The sequence below is a fragment of the Ammospiza nelsoni genome, chromosome 14 (genome assembly GCF_027579445.1).
Source record: "Ammospiza nelsoni isolate bAmmNel1 chromosome 14, bAmmNel1.pri, whole genome shotgun sequence".
NCBI classification, from domain to species: Eukaryota; Metazoa; Chordata; class Aves; order Passeriformes; family Passerellidae; genus Ammospiza; species Ammospiza nelsoni.
In genome coordinates, this window is record NC_080646.1 from 9,384,817 (window position 1) to 9,405,783 (window position 20,967).

Below are 20,967 nucleotides of genomic sequence, written 5' to 3' on the forward strand. Positions count from 1 at the left end.
ATGAAGCATGGGAATGATGACAATTACTGCATGATAAATTATTTTTAAAACCCTATGCGCTCGTTACATCACTGCTCACACATGAGGAAAGGAATTTTGAGGGTAGTCTTATTTTTAAATTCCCCCCAAACCCCCCCCCCCAAGAAATAAATTATGATGTCAAGGATGAAGCTTATTAAAAAAAAAAAAAAAAAGGTTTTCAGGGATGGTTCCTGCTTTGTTTTCTCCTATGAAGCCACATGACATCATACATAAAAATAAGCAGGAGTGAAACTTGAGTGCATTTCATCTCTGAATTTGGAGAAGGCATTCAGCCCTGCCTAGTGCCAGGCCTCCTAACAGATACTCCAGTAAGCCAGGAGAGAATAGCAGTGAAGGACCCTTACTCCATGCAGTAAAAATACTCAAGAATTTTCCACACTATGCACAGAATCACCTGATGTGAGAAGCTCTTTTGCCTTCCTTCTGCTCTGCTGTCACATGCACCCACTGTGGGTACCCTGATGCCTTGTGGCCATCAGCAGCCAGAGTAGGAATCTGATATAATTATCTGTCAGAGTAAGGGTGTGCCTAGTAGTGCATGTGCTCTGTGAAATGAACCAAAAGTATTACTACATTTTTATATGTCTGTGAGTCTAAGACACAAACTGTAAACTCTTCTCCAAAGGGAAAGATAAGATGAGAAAATTTTGATGCCATAAACTGAAGTCAATTATGTTACCTCACCCTTCACCATAAACAAGGAAAACATAAAAAGAAGAAAGGATCCTAAAGAATCTTGGCAAATTCAAGTTTCAAACAGAATACTTATTTAAGTATATTTCTTTTAACTTAAAAGTCTGCAAACTCTAAGGCAGCATAAAAAAAATTAGTATTGATTCTTCTTTTTTGCATCTAAGGGGATAGAAACCACTTTCTCATTCTCCTCCAATTCTTTCAGGGAAGTACAATGTCTTTACTCACTTTGAACCAATAATTCTGGAATAGAAAACTCTAATCCCTATCACTGTGAGTCATCCCACCCCAAATTTTTCAGCAGTTAGGTGCAATACATGGTTTGGATTTTTTCCCTCTCAGTCTGTTCCACCATCCCTTTGAAAGGTACCACAAAACCTACTCATTTTTTAAAGATTACATCTTGATTCATTTCCCTGCTATGTATTTTTATAGGTGTAATAGAGCCACAGTTCTCCAAGCTCCATAGTTAATGGACTTTGGAAGAGAAACAGTTTTGTCTTTCTTCTAGTATTACAGGAAACCCTATCACCTTTCTGAATCAAACAAATACAGATCTGTATCCTACAATCTTTAATATGAGCTCCCACTAATTTCAATGGCTGTTTTTGTTCTCCCAGGAGCAGCATTTAGGCTGAGAACCCTGGGATCAGTCCCTAGTCCTGCTGCTGCACTGCTCCTGTCCTACAGGAGAGGTGCCACATACAGTACATTTCCATCCTGCTTTATTCATCTTTATTTCAGCAGAAATAAAGATTTCTTTTCTTTCATTTCTGCTTTACTTAAGCAGAAATGTAGATAAAAGCATTGTGTTTGCAAGGAGCAAGGACTCAAATTTTTCTTGGACCAAGTGGGGGTGTCTGCATAGAGTTTTAATTATTCCAAAAACAGAGTCCCCAGTGCTCAAAGACCCATGCCTCCTTTTCACTCCAGAGTCTGGTAACATCCTGTGCTCTACAGAGGAATTAGGACTGAAATAGAAATTTCCAGAAATACTTTGCTATCTCTGGAAATACCAGGGCCATTTTGACAACACTTACTATTATTGTGTCAATGTTGCAATTTAAAGTACTTTCACAACCAACCAAAGGCAATTTTCCAAAGGTTACTACCAAGGACTTCATTGTTCAGTTGTTCCTTATGAAGGCAGAAAAAGAGCAACTATCTTAGATGTTATTTGTGGGAGTTTTATACATATACACGCCATGTACATTTGCAAATTTTATGCATCTACTCAAGCTAATAGTATCATCCAGTGAAAGCTACTCAAGCCAGTTAATAGAGAGATTATCCCTAAACTCCAATCCACTTTTCAAAGCAAAAAAGCAATGGAGAGCTCCCCATTGAAACCCCCAGGTCCTTAACACACCAAACTCAGTCCAGCACTGCAGCTGATCTCAGCTGCTGGGTCAGAGCTGATGCCCACAGAAATCTCCCTAAAAAACCCTTTGGCCATGGACTTTAGAGCTCAAACTGTCAGCCTGGAACCTTCCATGCACTCTACAGCCATGCACAGGGATGTGTGCACCTGAAAACCACTGCAAGTGTAAACCAAGCAGGAAAATAACATCCAGAAATGAACAATGATCATTCAAGTCCCAAAGACTACAAAATTATTTAACTATGGAATTGCTGAGCCTGTGCATACTACTTCCCCAATCACTTCCAACTGCCACATTGGGGTTCTACAGCTTTCTCACACAAACTTTTTATGTTCTTATTCACATATTCAAACCAATTACCCAAAATCCTTTGGTCTAAAAAGAAAATTATTTTCTTTTAAATTCTGAAAGCATTACATCATATTGCTTATCTAAATTCCTTTATAAATTCAAACATTAGCCTTGTCACAATCACAACATTTATATTTAAGGCTCTTTTCAGTCATAGCTTGTTCACTTTGTTATTTCAGTAGTGTTGTCTCAGTGAAAACTGACTTCACTCACTCAGTTCTCCATGAACAAAAGCTAACTATTAAAGTTTGTATGATAAGAGAGAGCTGGTTTATAAATCAAACTGAAGCCCATTAGTGAGTGGCTTTGAACAAATATATGAACAACTATAGCCTTGAAGTCAATTCTTATTTCCCAGTGAAGCCAGACTATCTCCAGGTGATAATTTTAAAAATAAATTAAAGAGATAAGAGAAATGTGTTGTTTAAAAAGCAATCATGAACAATTATATACTCTCCTCTTCATACACTGTGTTAAAAAAGTCCAAAAGCTCACCCAATAATCCCATTAATACAATAAAGGCCTGCTACTTGTGGAAACATAGTAGCAACAAAATACCCCCATTTAATTTTGCCATGAACTGATAACCTGGCAAGAAAGGAAGGTAGCTATAAAAAGCTACCTACAGATCAGTCAATGGGTTACATTTCTAGATGTGCCTTAAAAAAAGTCATGTCAAAAAGCAACACAAAAACATTTGTCATTGGAACTGCTGCAAATCCCTAAAAACACACATGAATATATATACTGCCTCTGGGCTTCCATCAAACACAAGCCTGGAATAAACTTAGCACCCAAGTAGATTGGCATCAATTCCTTTCAGTTTTACCTGAACCCTTTGGTTATCAGACATACCTTGGCAGGAGGGGTGTGTTTAATGCCTCATCTGTTTCTAACTGACATCTAGTACCAATCTGAAATATTTCATTTCAATTTTTAACAAATACATATGACGCTTTTAAAATATCCATTTCAGAAAAGTTAAAGACCTCCCAAGTCCATTACCCTGCCATTTAGAAACCACAGCGCTTGTAGATTTATAATAAGCAATACACACTGATGTTTTTACTCATGATATAACCCACTAAAAATCTTAAAATAATGCCAAAATAACAAATATAAAGAAAACAGTTCCATTGTCTTTATTTTTGTTTAATGGGGCATTCACCTCTGGAACTCTTCAAAGGGCAGTGTTCACAGAATGGTTTACATATTCTGTGATAAAAGAGATCTATTAACTTTGTGATGCTCCACCCAGCCCAGGATCCCACAGCACTTCACAAAGCACTATCTAATTACACAGAGGAGATAGGGAGATAGAAATGCCCCCCCTGCCCTGAAGTCCTGCAGGGATAAAGCATGCAGAGGACAGTTTACAATGCTCTGGGTCTAAATTTGGAAAGCTTAGAACTTTAAAAAGCATTTATCACATCGCACAGGATCCAACCCTCAAAGCTCTGCATCAATGCATGAGAAGATGGGTCATGCTGAATACATGAGGGAAACTTAAGCCTTAGGGAGAGTCCAGACCCAAAAAGGGTCTCAGCAGTGAGACACTGAGCCAGAGAAGTTACCCAGACCCCAAGAGCAAAGGGCAGACCCAAAAAGGGTCTCAGCAGTGAGACACTGAGCCAGAGAAGTTACCCAGACCCCAAGAGCAAAGGGCACCATCTAATTTGCTCATTCAGAGCCACCACCTATGAAAGTCCTGGGCATTTCTGTGAAAACACACAGAGGACATTTCAAACCTACTCCTCCTTCAGGCCACAGATAAAAAAAACATAGTCATGATAGCTGGCCAGCTTTTAAACCATCCATTTTATGGCTGGCAAACTCTTATCTCAATTCAGTCTTAATAGTGATTTCTACTCAAACTTGAGCAACCACAGAGTATCCTCAAATGAACTTATCTGCAAAGGGAAGATTTCTAAGCAGGGGAGTTCTGCTACTTGTGCCAAGTGGATCATCCCTCTTTCCTCTGAAGGTAAATGTTGCACATGTCAGTAAGTTTCTGAGTTTGTTAATAAATGATACAAAACCACAAGTATTTCCAGTTTAAAAAAATACAAGTGTTAACAACTATAAAGTTATATTAAAACATTAAGAATAGTAAAAATTGTTTATTTTCATATAATTCTCCACTTGGCAAAAATGTAGAATACCAAAATCACTCCTATAACCAGTCAGAATTATATGAGAGCAACTCACTGGCAATACATCTAGGATAAACAAAACTTTTATTTAAATGCTACCTTTTACCTTAGTCATGACTTTAGGCCAAAATACTGCCAGGTAAAGAAGAGGGAACAACTCAGGCACAGAACATACCTGTCTGGTAATTCTGAATGAATGCCTAATGCTGTCTCCCTGCAGCGCTATCAAGGACCTCCTTCACCTCAGAAAATCTGTTCAAAATTTTTCTCCAAAGTAAGAACAAAAAAGCTTTTTCTAGGAGAAAAAGCTATTGCCCATGCTCCAGCAAGTTCAACTCAGCAAAAATATTTGAACACTTTTAATCACTCCTCACGAAAAGTCAGATTCAGCTGACACACAGCTAAGCTTTAATGTCTCATGGCTATGAACTGTCACCCTCCTGCCTGAAACCTGGTGCCTAACTGCACCTCAGAAAGACAAAACAAGCCTGAACATCCTCTGGATAAAAACCCTAGGCCCAAGGGAAACATACAGTACATGGGGGCAGAAGATTTAATGTGCACAGTTTATACATGATATAAACTTCCATGGCACCAAGCAGATCCTTCAAAAGAGGTTCATGTGTAAAACAGAATCTAATTGAACTGGAAATCAGCAGTGCCCCACTCTTCAGCACCCAGTCTCAGAGGCAGAATTGGGTTAACTCAACCCTCTGCTTTTCCTAAAGGCACAATCCTGTAATCTCCGCACAACCTGAGGCTGCAGTGGAACAGCCTCCAGATTGTGAGCTACAAAACACCATATCTTTATGTAAAGAAAGGGAAAACTGCTTCATGGTTTAAAGGAGACTGAGGTCACCAGAACAACTTCCACAGTGACATCCCAATGCTTTTGCTTTCAGTGTTTTGACAGAAAACACAAGACCAAGCAAAACAATGAAAATGGACAAAAGGAGGGAGTGGGTAACTCTGCCTAATACCATGCTTAATGAAAACTGGAAGTAATTTTAACAAATTATATGTATTCTCAGTACCTTCCCTTTCTTATTGCTCACCCATTTTTGTGTCCTGTGTGTAACCTTTAAAGAGCTACATAAGCATTTTCTTGATCTATAACGATCTTTCAACATGGCTGTCAAAAATTTACCAATCAGGAGGTTCAGAAGTTGAGTTTTATTAACATTTCCTCTTCTGCACAGGGAATAAGAGAAAGTAATTGATACCTTCACTCTTCATGCAAAAAATGAATGGCTTCAAACAATTTTCATTTAAGAAATTATATCCTCTGGACAATACTTAAAACAGCAGGAACCATCCTAGTGTAAGCATATAAACCTATAAAGTTACAGAGCTATTGCCAAACCAACTTGAGCAGTATATGGATGCATTTGCATTCCAGCTCACTAGCAAAAATGGCTGGAAATTTTCTTCATCTATGCATGTCATCCATGAAATGCTGGGTTAAGGAAGGAATTTTATTTCAAACAAATAGGTTAACAACTGTAAGAATTGCTAAGGAAAATGATTGTAACAAGGAAAAAGAAACCCAAATGAGCAATGCACAAATACTTCAAATAATAAAGATTAGGGATGTCCCTGAATCCACTATAATTTCATATATTACTTTAATAAATATTTATTAAAGCACCAGAATTAACATGCAAAAACTAGTTAAACATTGGTGATACCATTTCTGACTGCCAATGTGTTTAACTCAAATGTGTGCCTGATCAGCATGGCATGTATTTCCCCACAACTAGTACTCCAAAAAATGAAGTTCAAGAATGGAGTTCCTGAGGCTCCAAATACAGACTTGTGACAGCATCAAATTTCTTTTATAAAATAATTCAAAGACAACAGTACAAGTGAAACAGTAAATACTCCATAAGGTTTAACTGAATTCACAATCTCCAACTGTACAGATAACAGGGACAGAGAAATTTTGGTCGGCAGAACAAGCACAGGATCAAACCCCAAATAAGCAATAGTTTATGCAGACACCTAGCAGTCTTAGATGTACAGATCTGTCAGTTAGACCCCCCTCTCCCTTTTTAAATCCCATTATGTTTTTGCTTGTTTCCATCCTATTTCAGTTTTAAATTCACAGCAATGGGGCATCATTACCAGAGACTGTGGTGCTAACATCTTGTTTCACCTTAAAAAGGTTTCACCTTAATGTAATGTTTGCTTTAGGTGGGCACTTTGTTGCATTATTTATAGTCTGGAAAAAGCTGAAATCATTCTAGTAGGAACTCAGCTGCCTGTGGCTGGGGAGACTCATCAGGCTACTGGAGTGTCTGGGGACTTGCCTGCAAAACACACAACAGGGGCTGGGCAGAAGAGTCAGGGAAAAACCAAGATCAAACCAGACAATGGCAGCAACTCCAAAAACAAAGCAATATTCAAGAAATTCAGTCTGAAGGACTTTGAGCTAACTGTTAATATCCTATAACACCAATTAGTGACACCACCCTGCAGACAAATCAGCTTCCTCCTTGTCAGCTGCAGTCATTTCAGATCTCTCCTTTCCACCTCCAAATGCAAACTGCTGCCAAAGTGCAGCTGCAAAAGTCATCTCTCCTCCCGCATTCTGTTGGCCTCTTGCCAAGTCATTTTCAAGTTGCTTGTCTTCACCTACAAGATCTTGCATAGCAATAAATAACATAGAAATGACCACAGTGTGCTGAGGAATTACCAAGTCCTTTCTAAAAGCAAATGGAGGAATAAGACCTTTGATTACCGCCCTCTCCATCAATTACAGCCCAGTCACACTCACACCCTGCATCCTCCCCCACTGCACACTCCCTTGCCCGGGCTGTCAGTCCCAATGAGAAGTGCAGCTTCTCAGCCTCCCCCTGCTCCAGCATCCCACAGAAAGAGGCAGATCAGAGAGAGAAGGCCAGAGTGTCCCAGAGCAGAAGGGAACATGTGCAGAACAGCAGAGCCCCACACAGAGAGGTTCCTGTGGGACTGGTGCAGCCACAGGGCTGCAAACAGAACTCACCTTTAGTTCATTTTCAGACCTTTTACCATGGGCTGCTCAAACAGAACTCACCTTTAGTTCATTTTCAGACCTTTTACCATGGGCTGCTCAAACAGAACTCACCTTTAGTTCATTTTCAGACCTTACACCATGGGCTGCTCAAACACAACTCTCCTCCAGCTCATTTTCAGACCTTACACCATGCCCAGGGCTGCTCTAAGCAGGTGGCTCTGTCCTGATCCCTGCCTGCAGCTTTGTCGGGCCTGTCTAGCAACACATTCAATTACAGTTAGGAGATTAGATGACCAAAGATTAACTAAACACCAAATAGAAAAAAAATCCCAAGCCTTTTGAGACATAAATCTTGCAAATATGGTTCCATAGAGCACAAGTCCAGATTCCTGAATAGTTTATTATTCTGTAAAATCTTCACTGTAAAAGACTGCATATACTTGAAATTTGCAAAGGTAGCAGCTTAAGTTATTTCTAGTCAGCTCATAAAAATCTGTCTTTAGCACTTTTTTCCTAAGAAGAAAGAAAGAAACCCAGACATACTCTAAGCTTAGTGAAAAGATAAGACTCTGGATATAATACCAATATGACTTCACCTTTTATTTTTTAAGGGTCCGAAACAATACTGGATGAAAGTTTATATGTAAGCATGAGGGATCTGCCAAAAAGAAAGTGAAAACCCAGCAAATTATATTTCAGACACCTTAACATATTATGCACCATACATGCTGTCAGCTTCACTGTCCTTTCCTTTGCTGTAGGCCGAATGCTTGAATACCAATCTTATTAAACTACAACTCTGAATTTATCCACTCTATATAACATTCCAGATGTTGTACCAGCTGGGAACAGGCCCTTAGGCCATCTTTGGTTGATCTCTTAGTCGCTTTCCAGCTTTTGCCAGGCATTCATCCAAAAATATGAAGGAAAGTGCTAAAAACAGATGTCAGAGTTAATGTTTTTTTCTTTTTTTTTTCCTTCATGGTAGGAAATACAGAAAACTTGCACCCTACACCTATTCTATGAAATATGAATGGTGTCAAAGAACCATAAGTTAATTTTAAATTAAATCACAATGTAGAAGAGTTAATTTTTACACTATTTTTCTGACAACAGGCCAGCCTCCATCAGTCTGTTCTTTGAAAATATTATGTGGTCATTTAGCTTTTTTCATTAAGTTGGAAAGTCTTCTGATGTCGTCAATCTGCAAAAATGGTTTTGAGTCCCTCATTTAAGGAAAATAATGGTTAAAATGTAAACTAGATTGATTGCAATTCATGGTAAGCTTCATGTCAAGGCTGGAGTAATGGGAGTTATTAAATCAGTACACATCTGAGCTCTGAAAGGGGAAGACCTGTTGGCCCCATCATATTACAACAAATTATTTCAACTTCCACTCACTGCAATACGAGCAGGACATGTTCAGGTCTTCCCAAGAGGTGCTGCCTCTCTTTGGGGTCCTCACAGGAGTTTAAGCACGGAATTTGAAAGATCAGGGCTGGAGAGGAGGTCCTGATCCTGCTGACACTGTGGAACGTGTGCCCCTTCTCTTTCGGGGTAGCTCTGACGTACGTGGGAGTCCTCACAAGAATTGAGTTATGCACGTGCAGAAGTGCCTCGGCTGTTCACTCCAAGGTCTGTGCAAGAGGAAATCTATTTTATCTGCTCTAGACAGGGTTCCAAATCTTCTCTCCACACACACCAGGATATTAACAAACATATGCAGAACCAATTCTCAAAGCCCTCGTGGTGCTGCCCACGGAGCCTCCCCTCAGCATGCAAGACCTTGGTTTCTGGTACAGCAAAGTACAGGAGATCATTCCCATTATAATTGCACCTTACAAGGATGATCATCTCTTTTGTCCCTAAAGACAACCCTTTTAAAATTAATTTTGGGGCATTAGTCTTAATTTAAAATCATTTAACTGCACTGCAAAAGGATTTCTCTTAAGAAATATTTTCACCCTCCTTTTCCTTGCCTCGCATTCATTAGAATGCAAAGCTGAAAGTATGAGAAAAACAGACTATCCTATAGCCTCAGTATTGAAGAAGCAGGAGAAGAATGAACATTAACTGGCAAGTTCACTGTAAAGTATAAAAATACCTGCAAAAAAAAAAAAAAAAAGAACAAAATCTTTTTCTAATGGAATAAAAAGGGCAGGACAAGTTTAAAACTTAGCCCTAGTATTTTAATAGTAGACTTAGGATATAATTCTGATTCATAGATTAGAATGCAATATTGCCCTGAATAGTTACCACTGGAGCCAGCACTCAAGGTGGTAAAATTTCATGGTTTATAGTCTGATATTTGAACACATTTTATGTCATCTATTAATAACATCAAAAAACATCCAAGCCAATGCACTGCATTTCTTTTAAGTAAAAGTGATGCATTCCAAGTCTTTTTTTAATAAACAGTAAAAAAAGGTATTTTTTGCCATATGTTGTGTTGATGTTATGAGACATTATGCAAGCTGCCTGAAAAACCACAGCTTGTTTCTTCAGATTTATACCTCATACAACCAAATTACCTAGACAAAGGAAGGTCACTGACCTGTACCTACACATATCAGCAAATACGTGTATTTTTAGCAAAGATTTTGCATTAGAATGGAGTAGTAAACTACATTTTGTCAGCATTTAAGTGATTTGAGTACAACATAATTACTGAAACAGATCAAATATTTTGAACACAGGATTAATTTCAGCATTCATGGTGTTTAAATAGGTTTGCTTGTAGAAATCACAGAAAATTCTGTGATCCTCACCAAATCCAGAAGCTGGAGAAAATACAGTTCACTGCACACATCATTTGGACACCAGATTTGACAGAAACAGACACCAGTGAATGTGTCTGTCTGCAGAGAACTGAGGCTGTAATGCTGCTGGTGCCTTGCAGCACCCACCCTATTTCACAGCAGCTCCCTGATCAAACAGTCCTGTAGTGTTTCTTTGGGGGTGCCTCAAATCAATGGCAAATCTCTTTTTGCAGTAAAAAATGAAGGGCTGATCCAAAGTCTATTGAAATTACTATGATTTTTGGACCAAAGCCTAAATAATCAGGTAAAGGAGAACATATCTTGTATTTACAATTGCAGCCATCTCCCAGGGGCTATTTAAAAAATTACAAAAACATCCCACATCATACAGCAGCCTATTACTACTAATTTTTCTCACCCATGTGCAAATACCCTAGTCTGCTTCATGAACCTGTAAATCAGTTAAAGGGTTTGGTGCCATTTTTAAAGTCCTTTTTCTCTTATGCAACATAAAAATGTTAAATGAATAAAGGCTTATACCATCAAAGCACAAAATATCTTACAGCATTATAACACAAATAAACAAAAAAATTTACTACCAATAAGATAATTTTATAAAGCTAGATTACATAGGCTCTACTAGAAAAAGGTCAGGTTTTACAGTCTTAAGAGTATTAAAAAAAGTCCAGATTGTTTCCAGTTCTCAGAGGCCTGACTGCCTTTCCTTCCAGACCAAGAATCAGCCTGTATAAGAATAAGTTGCCTGTCTATGGGAAAGTGGGGGGAAAAACACAGAGAATAAAAGGGAATGTTTGATTTGCCAATCATTCCACAAAACATGGGACCCACAATTTGTGTCAAATGCATTACAGTACTTAGGGCTCATGTTCAAATACAGCATTTCTCTTTACCAAAGGCCATGCTAAACACTCAACCAAGCACTGAGCACCTCCAGTTAGTGCCTCAAATCCCATGCAAGCATCTATTCCTATAAACAATTTCAGACATGCAAAAAAATCCATTGACAGTCACAGAACATCCTGCATGCTGGAAGTAGCACCCAAAATTTGTGTTTTCTAGGAGGAAATTATTTAAAGGATTAGTAAATAGCAACAGCTTATGGTCCAAACAATAAAGCAAGCAACTGCTTTATATAAAACAGAAGAATGAAGAAAAAAAATCAGAGCTTCCATAAGATGGAAAAACAAGCAAAAAATTCCATATACTTTTTTTAAAATACAAACTCTCCCAGTTTTGTTTCTGAAAGTCATGGACACACTCTGTACCCCTAAGGCTCCAAGCCAAGGCTCAGCAGAAGTGTTGGTGGGATGCTACACCTACACCTGACACACACAGCACCATCAGGAGAATTAAAATGCCTCAGATCCTACAGTGACACAGCCTGCAACACATTCCAAGCTCTGAAGATGAAAAATACAGTTGTCAGGGGTGATCCTCACAATGAACCTAAATTACCATTAATGTAGGTAATTTTCTTCTGTGTAAGAAAATAGCATCTGAAGTCTAATAGGAGAAATAATTTAGCTTTAATTCTGACAGTTGTTTTGAAACAGTAAAGAGCAAAATTACTGTTGGAATTGGAAAAGAGATTGTTCTTTAGTTGTCCCAAGCCTGGTTCATTATGCAAGTGTTAATGACATCAAGAAGCATTTTAACTATTTCTAGAAACAAAGTCAATCTAGAAACAAAGCCAAAAGATGCAGATTTTTAAAAGATGATTTTTCACTTCATCTTCTACATTAGAGGCATACAAACTGGAAGAAATTCAGGTTCAAGTACGTCTCTACTAAAAGGGTCATTGTGACCTTCAGTCTCTCCTATAAATAATTTTCCTATGCTGGACAGGCCTGAAAGGACGACTGTTAAGTGTATGAGGGATATTATCCACATGCTCAACCATTTAAATGCTGTTTAAATTACCCACTGCCTTGCAAAACAATGTAATTCTATCAGAAACACCTTAACATGGGATGAATAATTTTATCAAGCAAACATTTTCCTAATCATTATTCTAGGAACAGCATAAACTGAAATTTCTTTCAATTTTTTACTAAGGTTTCCCATGTTAAAAGAAGAAGCGTTTATAAACTCTTACAGGGCTTTAAATGTTATCTCTGGCAGAAATGACACAGAAAAAAAATAAAATCCATATTGATCACATTCACCCTTCATGAGAAATTCAGCAAAACAATTTTGTCTTCTCATTTGTGTAAAATTTAGCAGGAGCTTAAACAGCTCAAGAAGGTCAATAAATTTAGCTGAATTATCAAAAAACTAAATGCAATCTGCTCTTTCCTTGTTTAAGACCAGAGAAAAAACAGTTTCAAAATGTTTGTGCTGTATAAGCCAAGTGATTAATGCACCATCAGGCTTTATCAGCCTAAAACATCCCCTCACCGTGGATATCTGAAGAATGACTTTCCAGATCCAAGCACTGCATTTCCCACAGTACTTAAAATATATCTTTTTGATTTAGAAGTACTTCTCCACTGTATCTCAATGAACTCTTATTGATAGATGACAGCAGCACTACTGTGTAAGCATGGGATTATTTCTGTTACCTCCAGACCTTTCAGTCTTAATTTAGAAGGCTGAACCTAAGCCTTTATCAATGTCAAAATTCTTGGGTAAGAACATGTATCAACTTCTGGAGGTTCACCAGGGGCACGAGAAGGTCAGTGGGAAATTCACACTGCATTGTATCAATCTCTCATTATTTAATCATTGGGCTCCTCTAAAGAACGTCCAATGAGCACCTATCTGTATAATGTCAATTCATCAGGTGTCCTGTTACTAGCCCAGTGTAGCAGAATTGAGTTAAAGACTTTACAGTAGAATATTTGCCCAAGTACACATCCTTCTGTCTCCTCCTTGGAAAATGAGAAGTTAAAGAAATATTAATAATTTAAAAAATACTTTTAATCTACTGCTAGAAATTAAAAACATATTTGAGAAAACTTAGAATTGCAAACATTACAACATGAAACACTGATTGTGAGGTTAAACATTTCAGTCTTTTATGAAAACTGTTCATGGCAGAGATGCTAGAAAAGCAAGGTACTTAGTATTAAAGTGGGTTTTTTCTGTGTAGCTCAACCTCAAACTGAATAAAGATCAATTTGTGGCCCCAAAAGTATCTCTAAGAAAAAAGGAAGAAAATCAGTACCCCCTACATAGCCTTTTATCATCCACCAGAGCAGCCCCAATATCTGTCCAGCATCCAGGGGTGCAAGAAGAGAAACAACTAAAAGCTTTGGTCCATTCTCCTTTCTTCCTTGATAAATCACTCTGGGGGATGACCTTGCAAACGAGGGGCCACGTCTGCTACCTGGGACTGCTCTGCCAGCTGCTGAGGTGGGTGCCATCAGGAGGAGCACAGACCCAGGGCAGTGAGTTTCACCACAGAACTCGCTGGAACAGGATTACAGCCTCTTGGAATGCATTTGGTCCAAATTGAAATGATCTAAAATGTGTTTGCTGCAGAAACTGCGCTGTTACAGATTCCCTGTGAAGGCTGCTATGCTGCACAAGGTGAAGATCTGCTGGCTTCTGTAAGTGTGATTTACACACAGAGACCTTTGGCAGGGCTGGGACTGAGGCTGTAACAGAAAACAGGGAAGTCTGTAATTCTTGGTGCACAAAGAAACACGGGCTGCAAACAGCAGCTCCACGATTTGCTCTGAACAACAAAACCCTGAACAAAAATTGGTAGTTGGTGCTTTTAACAAGTGCCAGCTCCCCATTCAGTTTGCCAATAAACAGAAGTATTTAAAAACACTTTTCAGTTCACTAAGCAGCCTATCATACAGAAGTAATGATATAATTACTCGTGCATATGCTGCTCACACACTCCCAGCCAGCAATTAGCCTAAACAAAAGTATTGTTTGAATAGGATCATGCCTGAATTAGGCAGTACCAGTCCCTCTAAGAGTACTTTTGCCTGAAGTTAAGTGGTTTTCATTTTCTCTTAATCCTTGCCTCCTTTCCCCTCCAAATCAGAAACACATTTCACTTGATTACAGAGCTAACTTCCTTACCCAAAAAAAACCCAACAAAAACATATTCTTTAAAATAGAGACCAAAATTAAACCTGTGAAAAAAAAAATAAAGATATATATTAAAAAAGGAGTAGAATTAAAAATATTATGGAACACCTAACATCACCATCAGTTTAATTTTCAGAGAAACACCAAATGATGCTTTTTATCTTCACACAGCCTCACAAACACATGCCTGTAAACTCTTTAAATATGATTATAAACTCATTACAGACATCTGTAGGATTAGTATGGAGTACTACAAACCTGACCTAGTAATTTGTTATTTACACAAGTTGTCCTAACTAGGAGAATGGAAAGACTTGCAGGACTCAAGTCAGTGAAATCAGTGTTATTCTAATATCAGCAGACTGGCTGAATGAAGACTGCAAGGTCAGTCTTCTACAAAGCAGAAAAGGACAGTTTCTAACACAGTGCTGAAATTCCCACAGCCACATATTAGTGGTTGCAATTCTGGTGCTTGGATAAAATTAAGTTTATCAGTTCATTCTCCAAATACACAAATAAAACCACCAAGTGTTCCATAGTGGAATGTTTTCATTATAGGAGAATTCCTGAAATAGTTTGTGGCCGCTTGAAAACAGTTTGTTTATTCAAAAAAAAAATCTCTAAATGAAGAGCTAGACATTAAGACTCAAGATGTTAAGCCTTTTTAATAGTTCTGAATACTTTTTTAGGGTATCCACAAAAATGGTTTGCCAGAGAAAAACACGAGTTTCAGGCTCCTTCTCAAATCAGAGTACTGAAGCTTTATGTGCATGGGAAGCAAGTGAGCCACTAACTACAAATCTTCCTCCTTTCCAGGGATTAGAGCTTGTCTTCACTGATGTGTTAATTTGCAGTGATGTCCCTTCCATGACTCATCCCCAGGCCTGAAAAGCGTGGCTCCATTTCTCTGGTGATTTAGAGGCAAAAGGGAAGAGAATAAAAAGGCTCAGGCTGGGAGCAGAAGCCAGCAAGCAGCTGACACTCCAAGCCAGGCTGGGACTCGGGTACCCCTCCAGAGCAGAGCAGGGAGGATGGCGATCAGCAGCAGGTGGAATGGGGAAGGAGATGAAGGAAATTGTGGAAAATCGGCTGTCAGCCCAGTGGGACACATAAGACAACTTCTGCCCACACAAGAGTTTCCTAGGTGTAATATGAAAAAACTTACAGAACAGACACAAACAGGTATTGCTGCTGGACTACAAAGAAAAAGGTGGAGTAATAGGAGTAAATCAGTTTAGTTCAATATTAATTTTTAAAGTAATTCAGACCCTCGGTTCCACTGCATTCTTTCAAATTAATACTTTAAATGTCATGCTCCTTTTCCTTGTGAAAAAGCAGAAGCCAAGACAGACTATTTCTATTTGTGGAAGACAAGTCTTTAATGAGAATATTTTCCTGATTTTGGCATTCACTTTAGAACAAGGCACTTTTCTAGCAAACCCAAAGAAAGACCAGGTATTAAATGAACTGTAGCAGCTGCAGCCTGAGTATTACAACTTGCACATCTAGCTGAAAACAGACTGACCAGTTTCTACCTTACCTTGAATAGCTAAACACAAGCCTGATAGTGCAGATTTTCGTTAATATTTGTTTAGAAACACTAGATTTCTTTGCCAAGATTGGACTACTTAGAACCATATGTCTAATTCCAGAATCAGGCTATCCTTGTTGTGAGTTTAAACTGGTAAACATCATACAATTTAGAAGAAGCAAGGTCAACTGGAAAGCTAACTGGTCAAGCAAACATTTTCTCTCTTTAAAGATAAACTTATTTTCTTTTTTCCTTCCCCTTTTTTACCCACAACCCAAGAGAACTCTCAGCCAGCCAGCCAATCAAAGTGGAAATGTACTTCAAACACATTCAGCCCAACCAAGTTTTCACTGCTGTCCTTCTTGGTGGTCCGTCATATGGAATGGTTTTAATACTTGGAAGCAATACCTTAAGTGTCAGAAAACAAGAACGTTTTATTTCTGCAAGAAAGCTTTCCAGTACTACTAGTATTTTGGAAAAGAAAAAAATTCCTTGTAGTAGATTAAAAGGTGAAAAGCCAAAAGAAATCAGAAAGAATACTAGGAAATTGTTCCTTATGGCAAGGTTCAACATGTATCTCAAACTTGTAGAAATGGTTGTTACTTGTATATTCATTTAATAATTTAATTTATTTTCAGACATTTATTCAGTTATTTAACTATTTTCATTAATGGTAAGGGGGCCATATTTTTTTAATCTCAGATTTTTTACAGCAGTTGAAGTCTTTGGCTATGCATCAAAATCTGTTTGGTACCAAGTTAGGTTTAAACTGCATTGACCCAGTAAAATCTCAGAAATGAAGGATGCAATGCACTGATACAAGATATCATATGGTCAACAATGCAGAAGCCTTTAGAAAATGTTCAATTTAGACATTTCTACATTTCTGTCCTTTGGGATCCCAGAGAAGTATTTGCTTTGAATCACCGTTTTTCCCTGAAGATACAGCAATAAATGTGTCAAAACTATAATATCCCACTGTATGCAGATACCACCCCAGTGTCAGTATTTAATCAGATCTTTAAAGGTATCTTCCTCTATAATCATAGAAGTGGTAAGAAAAAGAAAGATATTCACTGAATTTTGAAAATATCTAGCCAAAGAATTTCATCTGCATGTAATTCTTAAATACACATAGAGCAACAAAATATGCAAAGAGGTTAGTGCAGTCTTGTACAAAAATGAGAGCACAGTCCTGCCAGATTAAACCAGAACAAAATGTACTATCTTGCATGTACAACATGAATCCATGTGTAATTCTGCTGGGCTAGAGCAGAGTACAGTGTGTTCCTATTAATATTTACTCATCTTTCATTTCAAACTGTAAGCTTGTCATTTCAGATAGCAAATACTTTTGAATATTTAAGTAACAGCTAGTTCTATTTTACTGAGATTACTTACTAACAAAGGAATGAATGATTCTGATTAAACTGGCTCCCTGCTTGAAAAATATCACACACAACAGCCAAAGAAAACCCCTTGAAACATTCCTGTGTTTGGAGGATGTAAGGAAACTAATCTTGGATCATGATGATGATGATGCTGCTATGTAAAAATATTATCCATCTCTCACTGGAAATTAACTGGCCTGGAGAAAAAGAACAGCACAAGGGGGCAAAGGGCACATTGGGAAGATAGGGATGGATGGTTTTCCTGCAAGTGTCTCAAGATTGCCTAGCCAAAAGAACAGAGGTTGTAAGTGCACAAGGTTATTTCAATTTGCCAATTTTCAGGTGTAATTTGGGATGCACAGGAACACCAGGACCCTGTGGGGATGCCCAGAGGACAATTCTGGACATCAGGGAAAAGGAAGGAATGTATTTCCCAAAGGCCAGCAGCCCTTCACAGTAGGGCAACATAGAAAATTAATTGCTAAAATTAAATTAAGGAATTAAGGTGTGAGAAGATGCTGTGTATTCTTAATTTATGTGGTAACCTTCCAGTACTGATTCCACTTCTATGTTGGATAGGTTAAAATAGGCTTTCAATGTATATATATTTCTCTCTTTTTATTCACCTCACATTTATCATGTATCAAACATATCCATTCCAGCTTATAAAAATTCAAGAGATAACCCAATGAAGGATTTTCAGCCTCTGGTTTTAAGACTTCCATCCATTCATACCATAAATGTCAAAAGAAAGAGTTGAATGAAGCACAGAAAAAAAATATCTAGTTTTCTTACCCAGTTTGACCATGATACAATTGAGTTTTGTATTAGCATTTCAGCAAAAGTATAATTGTAACTGTGTATTATTACAAACCTATGATTCATTTCCTAGAAAATCAAGGAAAATCTTTTTATTCACCAGAGAAATCCTTGTATACTTGCAGGAAGGTAAAGCTAGAGATACAGATCAGCTCCCATCTGCATTCAATGTATTTGTAACTTTCAATATATAATGCTTAGGGACTGAATTTTCTTCAAAAGAAACTACTACTAATACAGTTGCTTTTACTTTTAACATTTTGATGTTTCAGCACCACTTTCAGTTCCAGGAATTCAAACTAAATTTCATACTGCTAAGTGTCTGGGAAGAGCAGGCTTCAAAACTAAATCACATTTATGAAAGAACAGAAGCTGGCCATAACCTAGATCCAATTCAGATCTCAATGGAATTAATGGAAAACTTTCCAGCAAATGGAATTCTTTCCATCAAATGGAATTGGGCTTTGAACTGGCTTCTGCATAGAGCTATGCTGGTATTTGAGGCTTTTTCAAGGGGATTCATTTTGTTTGTTTTTTAATCAGCTATATTATTCACATATTCCAAACAGTCTAGTCAAAGACTCAGACTAAGCCTCTGTTATATTTGATTTATCATCTTCTCAAGAACGTGCTCCATTAAATGGAAACTATTCTGATCAAAGTGTATAACCTTTATAGTGTTTTTCAACTACTGTCATTAAATGCAGCCTGAGTTGCAGCTGCATTTTACTGTCCTGTAAGTTATTGCTTTCCCAGGTGTTTAGTCCAAGGAAGGTCTTATCCAAGAACCTTTTCTGTTGATAATCAAGACCCTCTAGGGAAGCAAAAGTATGAATTTTTGTAAACATTTAAACTAAATTCAAACAGTTCACAGTGGCTCAGCATGCTTTCTATGGTAGCTTTTCTGCTTCCTTTTGTCTGTCTGAAAACATTGTCAGATTAAAGCTCAAATAAACTCACCTCAGTTCCCTCTTTTAGGATAGTAATGAGCAAACTGTTTTCTTCAAGCAGCTCCAGCAAGGAGCCCATCTTCCAAAATACATCTGCCCATCACTGACAGAACCACACCTTGGGATGCAGGGCAAGTCTGGCTCTTCTCTCACTTCCACAGGGAATGTTTCCTAATAAACTCCCTCCTCTTACATTGAGAAATGTACTCTAAGTGTCTATGAATGTAATTCAGAGAGTTTTGATGTGAAATTCAACTGACTCCTGGAACACATTGTGTTATGAGTAAATTTCCACAGCACGCCACACATTTCCTAGGTTTACTTCAGATCTTTTGCCAAGATTAACAGCATTTCTTTCATGTTGCTTTCTTTACATTTATATCTATATTCCATGTTTAACATAATGTTTCTATGAGTCTGGAGAAAGCATTAAAAATTTTTAACCTAAAAAAAAAAAATTTGTTTCTTTCTAAACACTGTTCCATCCATTATTCCCATTTGTTTCTTTATAATTGGCCCAACCTTCCCTTACAAAAACTTCATAAACTAATACAATATTCTGACTTTTCATAAGCTGGAAAGTGCAAAATCTGCCTAACACTTATTTTTCCATTAAATAAAATGAGTCAATTCACAGAAAGGGCAATCACTTCTAATTCTACATATTCTGCAGATGTAACTATAAATATCAAAACATCACTAAAATAGTGCTGCTTTTCTCTCCATTACCTCCTATTAATATTTTATAAAAGTGGTTGCACTTATTTATGAAACTGAGTGCGTTAATTTGGATTTTGTATAGCATGTTATCATTCAACTTGCTATCAATTTGATGTGGCTTCAAAAGATAAGACACGCTCTCAATCTTACTCTGTTCCACAGTAATATTTGATATCAGAGTCCCATGAGCCAATCCACCTCTATAATTTTCACACGTGGCACACTGACCTGGTCATCATAACGGTAAGTGAGGAACTGCTCCCCCGTGGTGTCCTCAAGAAAACTCCCCTGTGGAGAAAGTGCAAACTCAGGCAGGAAGTATGCACCTTGGGACTGCTCTGCTCTTGTCTGCAAGGAAATCAGAGAGGTCACGTTACACCTACTACAAACATAAGTTTTTTTTTTTTTTTAACTATGCATATAAGTACAAAATCAAGACATGAACTTCTGGAGGGAAAAATAGAAAGTGTTGTGTTTTAAGGCATGGTATTTCTGGGTGGATATTTTGCTGTGATGGAGACATACTAAATACATACAGAGGTTTAAATCAAAACAAGATGCCTCAATTGCAGAATAATCTACTAAGCCAAAGGAGATCATCTATGGCTTATCAAACATCACTGCTCAAAGACATTCAAAAAGCAATGTTACACTTTCTTTTTCCTCAGACACTTCACTACAGAAGTAGCTACTGCAGGTAACTGGCTTTTGGTTAAATGCAACATATTTTATTTTTACAGGAAGAAACAAAGACAGAATCATATCATGAGGGCTCATCTAGTCCAATAGGAAGCCATTACACTGAATTATTTTCCTATCTTGCAGGAAGATATTACTGCAAGGAAGAAATAGGAATGACTGGAGCTAGCACAGGCAGTGCTCCATATTAGTTCAGGACGCTGTTCACAACTGGGGAAGAGCATTTGAGAACAGGCTGGGAAAGGAAAAAGGGCTCATTTCAAGCTACACAGGAGTTAATTCTGTCAGAATCATAGCTGGCACCTCCAGCTGGGCTGTCTGACACCTGTCTGATTGGAGAAACAGCTTGAGCTTGGAGCATCTGTGCCTGGTGAGACATCACAGCACACCTGAGGCTGCTCAGCACACCCAGCC

At 37.9% G+C, this 20,967-nt stretch overlaps 1 protein-coding gene across 1 annotated transcript in view; it reads right to left on the minus strand.

Annotated features, from left to right (window-relative positions):
• ADAMTSL3 (ADAMTS like 3) overlaps positions 1-20,967 on the minus strand; it is a 169,199-nt gene that overhangs the window by 118,453 nt on the left and 29,779 nt on the right. Inside the window, exon 3 of the mRNA XM_059481814.1 lies at positions 20,083-20,202. Within this exon, the coding sequence (XP_059337797.1) occupies positions 20,083-20,202 (120 nt within the window). The remainder of the gene's footprint in view (positions 1-20,082; positions 20,203-20,967) is intronic.